Raw genomic sequence first — 16,520 nt, forward strand, 5'->3', positions numbered from 1 at the left:
ACAAGTGCCTGTTACTCAGCTAACCAATCGTCTCACAAGATGTCAGAGTATTATCCAATCAGCATTCAGGAAAGCAACTTTGTCATAATGCGAGTGGGAGAGAAATAAAACGATTATAGGATATACTGGGAATGAAGTTCACTGACAACGGCAAGCCTGAAAGGACATGCTTTAGAAAAAAACAAAACGCACATTTCCTTTGTAGCAGGTAGATCTTTTCATTTGAATTGATTTGAATTATAAATAAGTGAGTTGCAAAGCATCAAAGTGCACGTTTATCAGCATATTTTTATCAATTATTATAACGAATAAAACTGTTAAATATGATGTAATGTGTAATATCCTAGGAAATTCATACAACATAAATTAATATCGAGTGTGTGACACATTTCAGACATAACTACAGAAATGTGTTTATTTTAGCACGTATTGGTCCTAAAAAGTGTTTGTGTGTGGGTGTGTGTGTGTGTGTGTGTGTGTGTGTGTGTGTGTGTGTGTGTGTGTGTGTGTGTGTGTGTGTGTGTGTGTGTGTTTTGTGTGTGTTTAGGCCCCGCCCCTTTCTGGAGGTGAACGGATCTTTCACCGCACCCTTCTTCTCTCCTGTCTCCTCTCCTCTGTGCTCCCGCACCGTCTCCTCCTCCTCTTCCTCCTCCCCCTGCTCTTCCTCCCGCACACTCTCCACTCTGTATGACACGAGCAGACCCGCTCTGTGGATGGACAGAGGAAGACTAGCGCAGGATGCGGGCTCACGGTCCGGGGCGTGTGTCTGTGTTGGGAATCCGTCACTGAGCTAGCCGAGCGCTCTCCTCTTCCTCCTCCTCCTTCTCCTCCTCCTCTTCTTCCTCATCCTTCTTCCTCTCCGACATCATGGCCAAGCAGTACGATGTGTTGTTCAGACTGCTGCTGCTCGGGGACTCTGGAGTCGGGAAAACCTGCCTGTTATGCAGATTCACCGACAACGCGTTTCATCCCTCACACATTTCCACCATCGGTGAGTAAGAACACGCACAGCGGTGCGGGGGGAGGGGTGGCTTAATGGGGGAAGGGGGGTGGTTTTAGGGACAGAGTTATATAAAAATAATTATTATTCATCATTAGAAATTATTATTATTATTGTTGTTGTTGTTGTTGATGTTATTGTTGTTGTTATTATTGCTAATATGGTTGTTATTATTATTAATATTATTATAATTATTATTTATTGTTGTTGTTTTTTATTTTGTATTATTATTATTTGTTATTACTATTCTTCTTCTTCTTCTTCTTCTTATTATTATTATTATTATTATTATTATTATTATGACTAATGGGCCTGTTGTTTTGCTGTATTAATAGGGTTTATGCTTCAAACAGCAGCTTTACATTATTAAATAATCAACTAATTTATTCCAACAACCACAATAACTACTGTTGTTGTGATGTAGTTGTTGTTGTTGTTGTTGTTGTTTTTGTTGTTGTTGTATGAACAGTGTTTACTGTCAGGGATCAAGTAAATTCTAAATAAAATAAACTAATATTGTTGTTGTTTTCATCATCAGGCAAATTAATAAAAAAAGAAATCTTTCTCCTTTTCCTCTTCTTCTTTTTATTAGTAGTAGAAGTAATAATAACTTCAACAACAACAACAATAATAATAATAATAATAATAATAATAATAATAATAATAATAATAATCTGGAGAAAATAACTATTAACTGCTGACTTACCATCACAGCTACATTACTGGCTAATATCTGTAGTTAAACTAGTTTAATAGTTTAAAACTGAACAAAACTAACCTAGTTGTGACCCGGCTTGTCCCTCTTATACCCTGTAACAAGCCCTCATAAAGCCTGTGTCTACAGACATGTCACAGTTACATGGAACCGGTGGAGTGTCATGTGAGCATTTATTTAACTTTGCTATGCTCAGTAATGTGGTAAATGTTACCATGGCAACAGCTGCACTCTTTAAAACAAACACGTTTGTAATTTGGCTGGATGTTTTAAATATTAATTATTAAGAATATTTAATATATTTATATTCTGACAGCTCAGTAGCACTTCATAATAAATATCTGTTCAGAGCAAGAGAGAGAGAGAGAGAGAGAGAGAGAGAGAGAGAGAGAGAGAGAGCATGAGTGAGAGTGTGAGAGCGAGAGGTGAGAGAGAGAGAGAGAGAGAGAGAGCATGAGTGAGAGTGTGAGAGCGAGAGGTGAGAGAGAGTCCGGAAAAATTTGTAATAGAGGAGTAGATTCGCTCTCTCTTTTCTCTCTCTCTCTCTTTTCCTCTCTCTCTCTTTTCCTCTCTCTAACTCTCTCTCTCTATCGCTCTCTCTATCTCTCTCACCACTCTATCTCTCTCTCTCTCCGTCTCTCTCTCCCGGCCTCTCTCTCTCTCTCTCTCACTCTCTCTCTGTTTTAATCTTCTCTGCTCCCCAGTTTATATCTATCTCTCTTCGTCTCTCTCTCTTCTCGGTGCTCTGAGCTCGCGCTCCTTTTCTCTGCTCGCTCACTCCACTCTCGCGCTCTCGGTGCTCTCCTCTCTCACTCTCTCTCGCGCGCTATCCCCCTCTCTCTCTGCTTTGTCGCTCTCTCTTCTCTCTCTCGTCTCCATCTCTTGCTCTCTCTCTCTCGCACAACATCGCGACAGCTATAGCTTTCTCATCTCGCGCTCTCTATACTATACCCCGCGCGTCGCTCCGCAGACTCTCGCTCAGTTGACCCCTAGCGCTACAGAAACAGAGAGAGAGAGAGAGAGAGAGAGAGAGAGAGAGAGTAATTTAATGCTCGCCTTCACAGTTTAATAATGAACTTTGTGCTGCAGTGCTTTTAAACCTAAAGTAAGACGTGTTGTGTTTCGTCTCCCACTGAGCCATATGAACAGTAATGAAACTTTTTCACACATACTGTATCTGAGATCCTGTTGTTCATCATCACAGCAGGTTTAAAGTAAATCAACATCAGAGAATTAAATAAGTCCTTTTCTTATAGCAGTGTCACCTCATCAGGTCAGCGTTGGGGATCAGAAATGATCTATACTCCATGTCCTGATCATGTGACTGCAAGCGTTGGCTTTAGCTGATGACCCCCAAGTGAACCGTACAAATCCTTTCAACTCTGCGGATTCACGGGGACGAATTCTGTCGTGTTATTTAGTCGTACTGTGGAAATGTTTGTGTTTAAGAACACGTGAACGTGTAAAATCAGACTGGAAATAAGGACAATGACGTGATTAACCACTTACGCCCTTTTATCTGTCACATACAGTACACAACCATACAAAGTGGGACTTGCACTGAAACACAAGTCAGGAATGTCATGAAAACAGAATAAAATGTGAATAAAATCAACTTTCCAGTCAGGAACTTGTTCAGCGCTGGGATGTGTGTTCTGATTAAGCAGTAACCTTTAACCAGTCAATAAAGTTCTGGACCAGAGACTTAATCCAGTCTTCCACTTCAAGCTTTTTTGACGGCGGAAGTCGTGACCTAATGGTAAGAGTTTGACTCCTAACCCTAAGGTTGTGGGTTCGAGTCTCGGGCCGGCAATACCACGACTGAGGTGCCCTTGAGCAAGGCACCGATCCCCCCCAACTGCTTCCTGGTGCTTTGTTGTGTGTTCACTGTTGTGTGTGTGTTCACTGTTGTGTGTGTGTTCACTGTGTGTGTGTGTTCACTGTGTGTGTGTGTTCACTGTTGTGTGTGTGTTCACTGTGTGTGTGTGTTCACTGTTGTGTGTGTGTTCACTGTGTGTGTGTGTTCACTGTGTGTGTGTGTTCACTGTTGTGTGTGTGTTCACTGTGTGTGTGTGTTCACTGTTGTGTGTGTGCACTTTGGATGGGTTAAACACAGAGAACGAATTCTGAGTATGGGTCACCGTACTTAGCCGTATGTCCCGTCAGTTAATTAAACTTAATTAATCACTTAATTAATAGGGGAGCACGGTGGCTTAGTGGTTAGCAAGTTCGCTTCACACATCCAGGGTTGGGGGTTCGATTCCCGCCTCCACCTTGAGTGTGTGGAGTTTGCATGTTCTCCCCGTGCCTCGGGGGTTTCCTCCGGGTACTCCGGTTTCCTCCCCCGGTCCAAACACATGCATGGTAGGTTGATTGGCATCTCTGGAAAATTGTCTGTAGTGTGTGTGTGTGTGAGTGAATGAGAGTGTGTGTGCCCTGTGATGGGTTGCCACTCCATCCAGGGTGTATCCTGCCTCGATGCCCGATGTAGAGGTCTTCTCGGGTCTAAAGAAATCTACCTGACCCGAAGTGACCCGAATCACTTTTTGCCCGAACCTGACATGCATAATTTTTTTTTTTAAGAAAGACCCGACCCGAGACAAACCCAAAAAAATTAGACCCGAGTCCGACCCGACCCGACGGCAATTCTTTTTTAACCCGACTGGACCCGAATGTTGCGTAACTCTACACTTAAGTAACCGCTACAGAGTGGATTCAAAATTGATTGACAGGTGAGGTTGGAAAAATTGAAACAGAGGAGAGGTTGGAAAAGGACTCGAGTCGATGCACACACACGAGATACAGTAGTTCGGGTCTTCTCAGGTCCGTTCGGTAAAAACACATTCATTTTAAATTACCCGAGACCCGACGTCGCTATTATTATACCCGACCCGTGTCCGAGGCACACGTGAAACTTTTAGACCAGAACCCGCTCGGGTCTCGGGTCGGACCTCGGGTTTTCGGAAGTCTAGCCCGATGACGCCTGAGATAGGCACAGGCTCCCCGTGACCTGAGAAGTTCGGATAAGCGGTAGTAAATGAGTGAATGAATGAATGAATGAATGAATGAATAATTAATTAATTAATTTTTATACGAGAAGCCTGTGACAGAGCAGTTGGGGTTTATAACCTGAGTATACATGTAGGTGTTCCACAACATTAACCGTAGCCATAAATGGATAAAAAGTACACCAGACTTTTTATAAATATGAAATGATTATAAAAGCAGAATGTATAAGGGACACGAATCATCAAGTTCTTTAGGTGAACTTTGACCTCAGTCATGTGAATCTTTTCTTTATCTTGGAACAGACCTGGAGAAATGAAATGAGCTTCACCAAACCTACTAGGGGTTTATAAAACTTGTACACAACTCTGATCAGCTTAACAGCTTAACTTAAAAATCTGCTTTTTCTATTTCTGTCCATTAGGAGTGGATTTTAAAATGAAGACATTAGAGATCGATGGAATCAAAGTGAGGATACAGATATGGTGAGTAAACTCTACTCTGTGGGGTGGTGTTGGTGATGAGGGTGGTGGTGATGGTGATGGTGGTTATAGTGTTGGGGTTGTTTATGATGATGCTGTTATTGGTGTTGGTTATGTGATCGTGTTAGAGATGTTGTCTGGATAGTGTTGGTGTTTGTGTTGGTTATGTGATAGTGATGGTGTTGGTGGTGTTGGTGTTGATGGTGTTGGCTATATGAATAGTGTTAGTTATATATGATGGTAATGGTGTTGGTGCTCATAATGTGAGGGTGTTGGTTATGATGATGATAATGATGTGGTGGTGTTGGTGATGGCTATGGGATAGTGCTGGTGCTGGTGTCAATAGTGATGGTGTTGTTGTTAATGGTGTTGGTTATATGGATGGTGTTGGTTATTTGATAGTGTTGGTTATGTGATGGCGGTGTTGGTGTTGATGGTGTTGAATATAGATGGTGTTGGTTATATAATGGTGTTGTTAAAGTGGATTGTGATGGTGTTGGTTATGTGGATGGTGATGGTGTTGGTTATGTGGATGGTGATGGTGTTGGTTATTTGGATGGTGTTGGTGTTGGTTATTTGGATGGTGTTGGTTATGTGGATGGTGATGGTGTTGGTTATATGGATGGTGATGTGTTGGTTATTTGGATGGTGTGGGTTATGTGGATGGTGATGGTGTTGGTTATATGGATGGTGTTGGTGTTGGTTATGGATGGTGATGATGTTGGTTATGTGGATGATGATGGTGTTGGTTATTTGGCTGTTGTTGGTGTTGGTTATTTGGATGGTGTTGGTTATGTGGATGGTGATGGTATTGGTTATATGGATGGTGATGTGTTGGTTATTTGGATGGTGATGGTGTTGGTTATATGGACGGTGATGTGTTGGTTATTTGGATGGTGTTGGTTATGTGGATGGTGATGGTGTTGGTTATATGGATGGTGATGGTGTTGGTTATATGGATGGTGATGTGTTGGTTATTTGGATGGTGTTGGTTATTTGGATGGTGATGGTGTTGGTTATTTGGATGGTGTTGGTTATATGGATGGTGATGTGTTGGTTATTTGGATGGTGTTGGTTATGTGGATCGTGATGGTGTTAGTTATTTGGATGGTGTTGGTTATATGGATGGTGATGGTGTTGGTGGTGGTTATGTGATGTTGGTTATGTGGATGGTGATGGTGTTGGTGGTGGTTATGTGATGGTGATGGTAATGTGGATGGTGTTGGTGATGGTTATGTGATGGTGATGTGTTGGTGGTGGTTATGTGATGTTGGTTATGTGGATGGTGATGGTGTTGGTGATGGTTATGTGATGGTGATGTGTTGGTGGTGGTTATGTGATGTTGGTTATGTGGATGGTGATGGTGTTGGTGATGGTTATGTGATGGTGATGTGTTGGTGGTGGTTATGTGATGTTGGTTATGTGGATGGTGATGGTGTTGGTGATGGTTATGTGATGGTGATGGTAATGTGGATGGTGTTGGTGATGGTTATGTGATGGTGGTGCTTATGTGGTGTTGGTTATGATGATGATGATGATGATGATGATGACTGTCCTGTACCCCATGTCTCTTACAGGGACACAGCAGGACAGGAGCGATATCAGACCATCACTAAGCAGTACTACAGACGGGCGCAGGTGAGCTCATCCACCAATATCACCAACATCACACACCAACATTATGAGTTAAATGACTGTGATGGAGGAAGGCGGTGATTTAGTGCAGATAAAAATCATCAGTCAAAAGGGTTTAGTGTAAAAAATGATTGCTGCACTTTTTTTTTCCACCAGGGAATCTTTCTGGTGTATGACATCACAAGTGAGCGCTCCTTTCAGCACATCATGAAGTGGGCCAGTGACGTGGACGAGGTGGGATTCTCACAACAACAATAATAATAATAATAATAATAATAATAATAATAATAATAATAATAATAATAATAATAATAATAATAATAATAATAATAATAATAATAATAAAACAATAATAATAATATAGTAATAATAATGATAATAAAATAATAATAATAATAATAATAATTGTTATTATTATTATTATATAATAATAAAATAATATAATAAAATAATAATAATAATAAAATAATAACAATAATAATAATTTTAATAACAATAATAATAATACGACAACAATAATAATAATAATAATAGTAATACTAATAATAAGCGTAATAATAATAATAATAAAATAATAAAATAATAATAATAATAATAAAATAATAACAACAATAATAATTTTAATAATAATAATACGACAATAATAATGATAATAATAATAATAATCATCATCATCATCATCATAATTAATAATATTAATAAATAATAACAATAATAATAATAATAATATAGTAATAATAATAAAAAGAAAGTAATAATAATAATATAGTAACAACAATAATAATTTTAATAATAATAATAATAATGATAATATGACAATAATAATAACAATAATAATAATAATAATAATAATATAGTAACAATAATAATAATAATAATAATAATAATAATAATAATAATAATAATAATAATAAGTAGAACAGAATTTGAACAACCTATGTACAATCTGTCAATATAAGAATAGAATTTTAACATCGTATACTGAATCTAATAGGTTTCTGTGTCAGATGCTGTAGAATTAGACAGAAATGAAATAGAACAGATTTACAGAATTACACAAGCATAAATAGAGGACAATAAAATATACAAGCATTCTATGCATGAATTATTAGGTGGATGGATAGATAAGAAGATGGATATATAGATGGATTAATAAATAAGTGGGTAGTTGGATGGATTTAAGTAGTTGGTTGGATAGATGGACGTACTGTATAGAAAGACGGATGAAACGGTGGATGAATGGATGTCTGGATTGATGGATGGACTTAAGTAGTAGTACGGATGGATGCGTGTATAGAAGGATGGAGGTATAGGTGGATGAATGAATATATGGATGGAGGGATTTAAGTAGTTGGATGGATGAATTGATGGGTGGATGAATAGATAGAAGGATGGAGGAATATGTGGATGAATAGATGGATGTATAGATGGATCGATGAATAGGTGGGTGAATAAATAGGCGGACGGATGGATGTTTGGATGGATGAATTGGTGGATGCTTGTATAGATGGATAGATAGATAAATGGATGGATGTATTAGTAGGTGGATGGATGGATGGATGGATGGATGGATGGATGGATGGACAGGTGAATATATGGACGTATGTATGGATGGATAAATGAGTAGGTAGATGGATGCTTAGGTGGATGAATAGGTTAGCTTGAGTTTTAAAACCATAGCTCAGTGCTAATACTGTAAAACACGTGCTGGAAGCTGATTGGCTGATGGATGTCAGTTTTTTTTAAGTGTCTCAGTTATCATTAGAGATCGATTTACAGATTACAGAACATTCCTGAGAAACAGGTACTCCGCCCCCATGTTTAGCCACACCCCCGACTTTACAGCTGCAGGTGATATCACTAGATAATTACATCAGTCTGGAGTGCAGTCTTCAGCCACAACACCTGTGACAAGAGCGATGATGGAGTGATGAAATCTTTACGCTAACAACGTCTCATGTTTCTCCGCCTCTAAAGTACGCTCCTGAAAAAGTGCAGAAGGTGCTGATCGGAAACAAATCCGACGAGGAACACAAAAGACAAGTGGCCACAGAGCAGGGGAACAAGGTGTGTGTGTGTGTGTGTGTGTGTGTGTGTGTGTGTGTGTGTGTGTATACAAGCTTACTGTACAAACTTAGCTCTGTTTGTTTCCTGTCTGCAGCTGTGTGTGTGTGTGTGTGTGTGTGTGTGTGTGTGTGTGTGTGTGTGTGTGTGTGTGTGTGTGTGTGTACAAGCTTACTGTACAAACTTAGCTCTGTTTGTTTCCTATCTGCAGCTTGCCAAAGCTTACGGAATGGACTTTTTTGAGACAAGTGCCTTTACCAATCACAACATCACAGAGGTACGTTCATTGTCAGGGAAAATAGAAAAACAATAGAACAGCAGCGAAAGTGGCGAACAGTTCAGGATGAAACGAGAAGAACAGCACGGAAGAAGAATAAACAGGAGAGATAAAGGAAAGTCGTCAAATCGTCCTTGTCGTAAACATAGAAATTTACATACAGGGTTGTAAAATTCTGGGAATTTTCAAGGCTGGAAACTTTCCATGGGAATTAACGGGAATATATGGGAATAAACTGGGAATTTAAAATAAATAAAAAAATAAATGCAGGGTTGTCTATAACAAGGAACTTAAATGTAGTTAAAAAAAATCTTGCAGCATAATTTAGTTTAAAACAACAAGATTTAATGCCATTTAAGTTGCATCTGTACCCTGCGTTCTTCGGTCACTTGCACACAGCACACTGCTTACTGGAAGGCCATTGAGGCCAAACCCCCTGCAGGTACTTGTGTTGTTCCATAACATGCACAGTGACACTTTATTTTAGGGTCATTTAACTAGTTGCTTATTAGCATGAATATTAATAGAATATTGGCTGTTTATTAGCACTTATTAAGCACATATTAATGCCTTATTCTGCATGACCTTATTCTACATTCTTAATTGTACCCAATACCTAAACTTAATAACTACCTTACTAACTCTTAATAAGCAGTAAATTAGGAGTGTTACACATACACAGATCATTTGATGCCCCCCCCCCACACACACACACACTTGAGAAAAAATGCTTCATTTTACATTTTGATTGAGACTTTTTTTAGAAGGGCAAATCGTGAGGGATGCTTTCATTTTACAGCAATCATAGGGAAAGAGGTTTATAACAATTATTAAGTTTATTATGTTTATTACAAGCATCGTAATGTTTATTATGCTTTTGTTACTCAATGAAAGAATCAATTAAAGTTCTACTTACAATTAAATCAGTCATGAGGTCATTTTTAAAATGTGTATTACCTTACATGCCTGTCTGCTTATGACCAAACTACATGTTTATATATGTTCGTATATGATATAGTTTATATACATTTCCCTATATGTCCAAATAATTCGCATAAATTCCTGTAAATTCCCATAAATTACCATAAATTTCTTTAAATTCCTGTAAATTTCCATAAATTCCTGTAAAGTTTCCAATTTGGAATATTTCTGAAATTCCCCAGATTAAGTTCCCGTGGAAATTTCCCGGAAACTTTCCGCCCCTTTGCAACCCTACTTCTATACAGATAAGAAAAACAAATATAGAGATGTAAAGGTAGAATTCAGGAATAGAAGCTCGGTGAAGGGAACACGCTCTGTCATCATAGGAAAGTGGTAAAGATACAGATATAGGGTGCAAAAGTTTGTACACCTTCGGGACAGAGCGAGAAAATTAAACACCAAGCTTTTTTTCGGTCGTTTTTAATAAACGCCGGACGTTTCCTGTTTTGTCTTTTTATTTCTGTCCCGTCTGTTTCAGTCCTTTACACGTTTAGCTGAGCTGGTGTTGCAGGCTAATAAAAAGGACCTCGATCTCCTGCGGGTGTCCTGCAACGACCAGCTGGATCTAGCGGCGCTGGAGGAAGAGACGGGAGTGTGTGACGGTAGCAGTGACACCCAAAAGACATGCTGGTGCTGAGGACAGGAAGTGACATTAAGGCACATTTGCTTTTCTTATCTAGTGTCATTTTTGATTGGAAGATTTGTTCTTGTCTTTTTTCTCTCTCTCTCTCAGTTTGGTGCCTTTCAGTTCGTAGCATAAATTCAGACATTTTGGCATTTTCAAACGTACGAATGTGGTCAATAAAGTCATACAGCAGTTACCGTGACATCTGTTCTGATTTAAATTACGACGCAGGAGAAACGGTACGCTCCGTCGGAGGGGTGTCCGGAGGATCCGCGCGTCTCTGTGACACGTCTGATTTAACGTATTAGTGTTTACTAATAAACACATTCACAAGGCATTATATTTAAGAACATTCCCAACTTTGTGTTTTTTTTCATGTCTGTTCCTCATAATTATTATGATTATAATCAGATATGCAGGACATTTATATACAGAGCACCAACATCCAGTCAGCGGAAGCTTCTACGGATCTACTCGGCTTTGGAGTTCGGGAGAAAAGGTTCTCTGGCTCGTTCCTCTTCACGTCGAGCATCGGAGAAAAATTCACTCGTAGCTTTCTAAAGAACCTTTTGCGTTGTGGACGTGGCTTCGAGGAAAACCCACTAGCTTCAACAAAATTGCTGATTGTACCTTTAATTTAATGTGAACGTTACGTAACTCTGAGCTCATGTGCCTACAGTTACAGTTTCTTACACTAGAGGGGAGTGTGTGCTTAGGTTACTTTGACCAAACTTTGTGTGTGTGTGTGTGTGTGTGTGTGTGTGTGTGTGTGTGTGTGTGTGTGTGTGTGTGTGTGTGTACCTGGTGTAAATGAACCTGTTTTCATATTTCAATGTCTTTCCTGTTGGAAGTAGCCTTTGATGTGTAGAACTACTCGCGCTTCAACAACCACAACAATGTCTGAGTCAAACTGTTTACAAGAAAGAAACTGAGAACCGAAGCAGCGGAATCAAAGAAACAGTAATCTTAAAAAAAGTAATAAATGAATTTAAGAGTCGCTAACTGAACAAATCTGAAACAATATCGAGTACAAATGATTTACAGGGTTAATAAAGCTAATCTGACAGACTTACAGCCAAGTTTTTTGTGTTTCTTTTTTCTCCATGTCAAGCATCCGGTTACGACTAGAAACGTAAAATCATCCGCTAGCGTTAACCGATCGTTCGATTAACTTAAAACGCAGCTAGCTGACATTAGAAAAAGGATCATATCAGTGCTAAAAGTGTCGCTAACCTTTTCATCTCTCACTACTTTGCTCATTTCGTACAGTGCTTCATGGACATGAACTGAAGTAATAAATATGCGATATTACGTATCTGTGTATATACTGTACATATAGCTAATTATTGTCCGTCTATCCATCCATCCATCCATCTACTACCGCTTATCCGGGGCCGGGTCGCGGGGGCAGCAGACTAAGCAGGGATGCCCAGACTTCCCTCTCCCGAGACACTTCCTCCAGCTCTTCCGGGGGAATACCGAGGCGTTCCCAGTCCAGCCGAGAGACCTCCAGCGTGTCCTAGGTCTTCCCCGGGGCCTCCTCCTGGTTGGACATGCCCGGAACACCTCCGCAGACGCCCGAGTCACCTCAGCTGACTCCTCTCGATGTGGAGGAGCAGCGGCTCTACTCTGAGCTCCTCTCGAGTGACCGAGCTCCTCACCCAATCTCTAAGGGAGTGCACAGCCACCCTTCATTTCAGCCGTCTGTATCCGGGATCTTGTCCTTTGGGTCATGACCCAAAGCTCATGACCATAGGTGAGGGTAGGAACGTAGATCGACGCTAATTATTGTCAGTGCTAGCATTTGTTAACGTTACTGCACCCGGGTCGCTTTGAATGAAAGAAAGTTCCAATAGTTCTGGACACAGGTTAGTCTCGGGAACGTGACAAAGACACCACAATGATGTGTATAATATTTCCTTTAAAGTAAACAGAACAGTAATTAGTAATAATTTTGTGAAAAGGGACCTTTCACGTGTCTAATCCTATTGCTCTGAATTCATTAAGGAGCTGGACATACTCCTGTGATCTTAAAGGAGCAAATTGTAATTTTTAGCACACTCTGTTGTCTGTCTAAAGACTTGCAAATGCAAAAAAAAAAGCAAGCCAACAACCTTTGTTTAAATCACATATAGTCGCAAAAATTGCCTTTTATGCTTAAAAAATAAGGTTTCTTCTGTACCAAACTTTCAGATCTATTACATAGCAATACTTCAGCTCACAGTATTTCTGAGGTATATGTGAAATAATAGGATTGTTTCAGACCCTGTGAATATTGCAGACTGCACCTTTAAAAAGCAGCCTATCAGTTCCATGCGTGTGTTCGAGAAAGGAAGCGAGATCGTCTCTAAGTTGGAGACACACGGGTACTTTCAGATGAATTCAGGCAGATGTTAAAAGTTCTAATGAGATGTTAATTATACATGAAGTGATTTTAATAATCATTCTTTGTGATATTTGAAGGTTTTTGTAAAAGAAAGTTTAGAAATTAAAATTTGCATGTGTGTGCGCAGTACCAGATGTATCCACCAGGAGGCAGCTTTTAGTACATGTAATAGTTTTAGAACGTTTCTGTAGTACAATCTTTCTTTGAATTTAACTGTAGTGAGTGTTAAGGATTTGTTAATACTTATTCTCTATATCATGGCCTGTTACGCAACCCAGCCAAAGCATAGCCAGTGTGACCAGCAGTCGTCCAGCCTGAAAACTCTTTAGGTATAATAGAATACAGGGCTCTCAAGTTTTGAAGACAGGAAAGAGTGACATGTCCAACCCCCCAGTCACCACCACCCCCTCCAAAAAAAAAAAAAAAAAGGGAAAGAAAACTGTGTTCCACCAGGATGACTGACCACATTTTAACCAAGTACAAAGTATTTGTTAAATTTCCATTTCTTAATTTATTAGAGAAAGCGGTGCAGACAGATACATTTTGGGTGCTGCGGCTTATTAAATATATGATAAATAGCAAGTTTTTCTATGTGAGAAATACGATGTGCGGCGGGAGAGCGGGAGAAAAGACCCAAATGCCTGACTGTCACTCTCAATGCGTGACATTTGACAGCCCTGTAGAATATGTTGTTAGAATAGAAAATAGAATAAATATAGATATATGGTGTGTGATGTGTTGTGTTGTGTGGTGTGGTGTGGTGTGGTGTTGTGTTGTGTTGAGTTGTGTTGTGTTGTCTTGTGTGGTTTGGTGTTGTGTTGTGTTGTGTTGTGTGGTTTGGTGTTGTGTTGTGTGGTGTAATATTATGTGGTATGATGCGGTGTGGTGTTATGTTATGTTATGTGATGTGTTGTGATGTGGTGTGGCGCAGTGTGGTGTTATGTGGTTTGGTTTGGTGTAATGTGGTGTTATGTTGTGTTATGTGGTGTGGTGTTGTGTGGTGTGCTGTGCTGTGCTGTGATGTGATGTAATGTGGTGTTATGTTGTGTTATGTGGTGTGGTGTTGTTTGGTGTGCTGTGCTGTGATGTGATGTAATGTGGTGTTATGTTGTGTTATGTCATGTGGTGTTGTTTGGTGTGCTGTGCTGTGATGTGATGTAATGTGGTGTTATGTTGTGTTATGTGATGTGATGTAATGTGGTGTGATGTGAAGTGGTGTGATGTGGTGTTATGTTGTGTTATGTTGTGTTATGTGGTGTGGTGTGGTGTTGTGTGGTGTGTTGTGATGTAATGTGGTCTGGTGTGGTGTGGTGTGGTGTGGTCTGGTGTGGTGTGGTCTGGTGTGGTGTGGTGTGGTCTGGTGTGGTGTGGTCTGGTGTGGTGTGGTGTGGCTCGATCAGCTTATAAGAAACATTGGTGAAAAGTGATTGATTGTTGAAAGCAATGCTGACCTGTGATTTGGAAGCAGGAGTGATCTGTGATTAGTGCTTGGGAATAAATGTGGTCTGTGATAAGTCCTTGTGAGTAATGGTGATGTGTGGTCACTTATTGGGAGTAATGGTGGACTGTAGTTAGTCACTGGGAGTAATGGTGATCTGTAGTTAGTCACTGGGAGTAATGGTGATCTGTAGTTAGACACTGGGAGTAATGGTGATCTGTAGTTAGACACTGGGAGTAATGGTGATCTGTAGTTAGACACTGGGAGTAATGGTGATCTGTAGTTAGACACTGGGAGTAATGGTGATCTGTAGTTAGACACTGGGAGTAATGGTGATCTGTAGTTAGACACTGGGAGTAATGGTGATCTGTAGTTAGACACTGGGAGTAATGGTGATCTGTAGTTAGACACTGGGAGTAATGGTGATCTGTAGTTAGACACTGGGAGTAATGGTGATCTGTAGTTAGACACTGGGAGTAATGGTGATCTGTAGTTAGTCACTGGGAGTAATGGTGATCTGTAGTTAGACACTGGGAGTAATGGTGATCTGTGGTTAGTCACTGGGAGTAATGGTGATCTGTAGTTAGACACTGGGAGTAATGGTGATCTGTAGTTAGACACTGGGAGTAATGGTGATCTGTAGTTAGACACTGGGAGTAATGGTGATCTGTAGTTAGACACTGGGAGTAATGGTGATCTGTAGTTAGACACTGGGAGTAATGGTGATCTGTAGTTAGACACTGGGAGTAATGGTGATCTGTAGTTAGACACTCTGCTCTCAAACCCAGTGCATAATGATGTGCACTTAGATGTTCAGATGTTCCACACTGAGAGCACTGAGAGCTCACTGCACAGTAAGAGATGTAAATTTATAACTCTTTAATTAGAGCGGCTGTGTGGAGGGACAGCGCTCCGCTCTCACACTTGGCTCGCGTCTTTCTTCCAGGCGCTCAGCGAGGAGTCTGTACGAAAATAGCGCTGGCTGGAATCGACTGTGACTCTGACCCAGCTGTTGGAGCTCATACGCCACGCCACAAAGAGGCAAGCAGTGACAAAGTGGTATACGCAAGATGTTCAACTTAAGTGAAGTAAATTCTGTGTGTGTCTGACCCCCGAGGCACAGAGAGAACATGCAAACTCCACACACACAAGGTGGAGGTGGGAATCGAACCCCCGACCCTGGAGGTGTGAGGCGAACATACTAACCGCTAAGCCACCGTGCCCCCCCCCTATACGCAGAGATTATTTTTTCAATATTTCACATCCTTAAGTGTTTTGTTGCCAAAAAGGTTTTGATTTATTCAGAATGATCACATCGTACCTTTTTTTTTAATCCCATAATAGTTATTTTTAAGGTTGTCGATCATCCAGCAAACGAGTTCCTCTTCCCTGGCACGGTGCAAAACTATTGTGCTTCCTTTTGTTTTACATTTGTGTTCCTTCCAAAATGTGAAATCCTTTTAATAAATATTAATGGTGCATTAAATTTAACAGGAATTTCTATGTTCTATTTTCAGGGTCAGTTAGGAGAACAACCAGATGTGATTGTATCAGGGGGTGCACAAACTTTTGCATTGAACTCCATACACAGAGTAGATACACAGAAGCTATACATCACTGTATATATAGGTTTCGTATTGATGATGCAGGACGGCGAGAGGAGCAGAATGTGCGGCCTGCGATGTGCAGCTGCTGAGGTCCACATCTCATCCAGCTTTGGGATTAAACTCCTCATAGTCACGTTAAAGTAAGACGCTGAGACTGATCACATTTTTCACATTTTTCACATTTTTCAGTCGCACCATCCTGAGGTTTCGATGTAGCTTCAAGCCGGGCTTAATTTAGACTGAAAGGAGAGAGAGAGTCATGCTTCTGAAGGCAGACTCTGGCTCGTATCATTCTCTTTCATTT

The 16,520-nt window shown here is 40.2% G+C and overlaps 1 protein-coding gene across 2 annotated transcripts; it reads left to right on the forward strand.

The window, feature by feature from the left end:
* The first annotated feature begins 73 nt into the window (after window positions 1-73).
* rab15 (RAB15, member RAS oncogene family) lies at window positions 74-10,981 on the forward strand. 2 transcript variants are annotated; one of them, XM_027170210.2, is made up of 8 exons: window positions 74-208; window positions 548-991; window positions 5,146-5,206; window positions 6,781-6,841; window positions 6,995-7,072; window positions 8,816-8,905; window positions 9,114-9,179; window positions 10,639-10,981. In XM_027170210.2, exons 2-8 carry the CDS (start codon window positions 868-870, stop codon window positions 10,795-10,797), a joined length of 639 nt encoding a protein of 212 aa, XP_027026011.1. In that variant the 5' UTR covers window positions 74-208; window positions 548-867; the 3' UTR covers window positions 10,798-10,981. The 2 variants fall into 2 exon arrangements, with proteins under 2 accessions (XP_027026011.1, XP_047657761.1); XM_047801805.1 differs by lacking the exon at window positions 8,816-8,905.
* Window positions 10,982-16,520: the final 5,539 nt, after the last annotated feature.

Source organism: Tachysurus fulvidraco, chromosome 16, assembly GCF_022655615.1.
Source record: "Tachysurus fulvidraco isolate hzauxx_2018 chromosome 16, HZAU_PFXX_2.0, whole genome shotgun sequence".
Taxonomy (NCBI): Eukaryota; Metazoa; Chordata; class Actinopteri; order Siluriformes; family Bagridae; genus Tachysurus; species Tachysurus fulvidraco.

Bases quoted from the DNA above. Each gene is read 5' to 3' on its own strand.
- rab15 (XM_027170210.2), top strand. From the start codon at position 868: ATGGCCAAGCAGTACGATGTGTTGTTCAGACTGCTGCTGCTCGGGGAC. The intron at 7,073-8,815 runs GTGGGATTCTCA...CCGCCTCTAAAG, and splicing joins GGGCCAGTGACGTGGACGAG to TACGCTCCTGAAAAAGTGCA. The intron at 9,180-10,638 runs GTACGTTCATTG...CGTCTGTTTCAG, and splicing joins CCAATCACAACATCACAGAG to TCCTTTACACGTTTAGCTGA.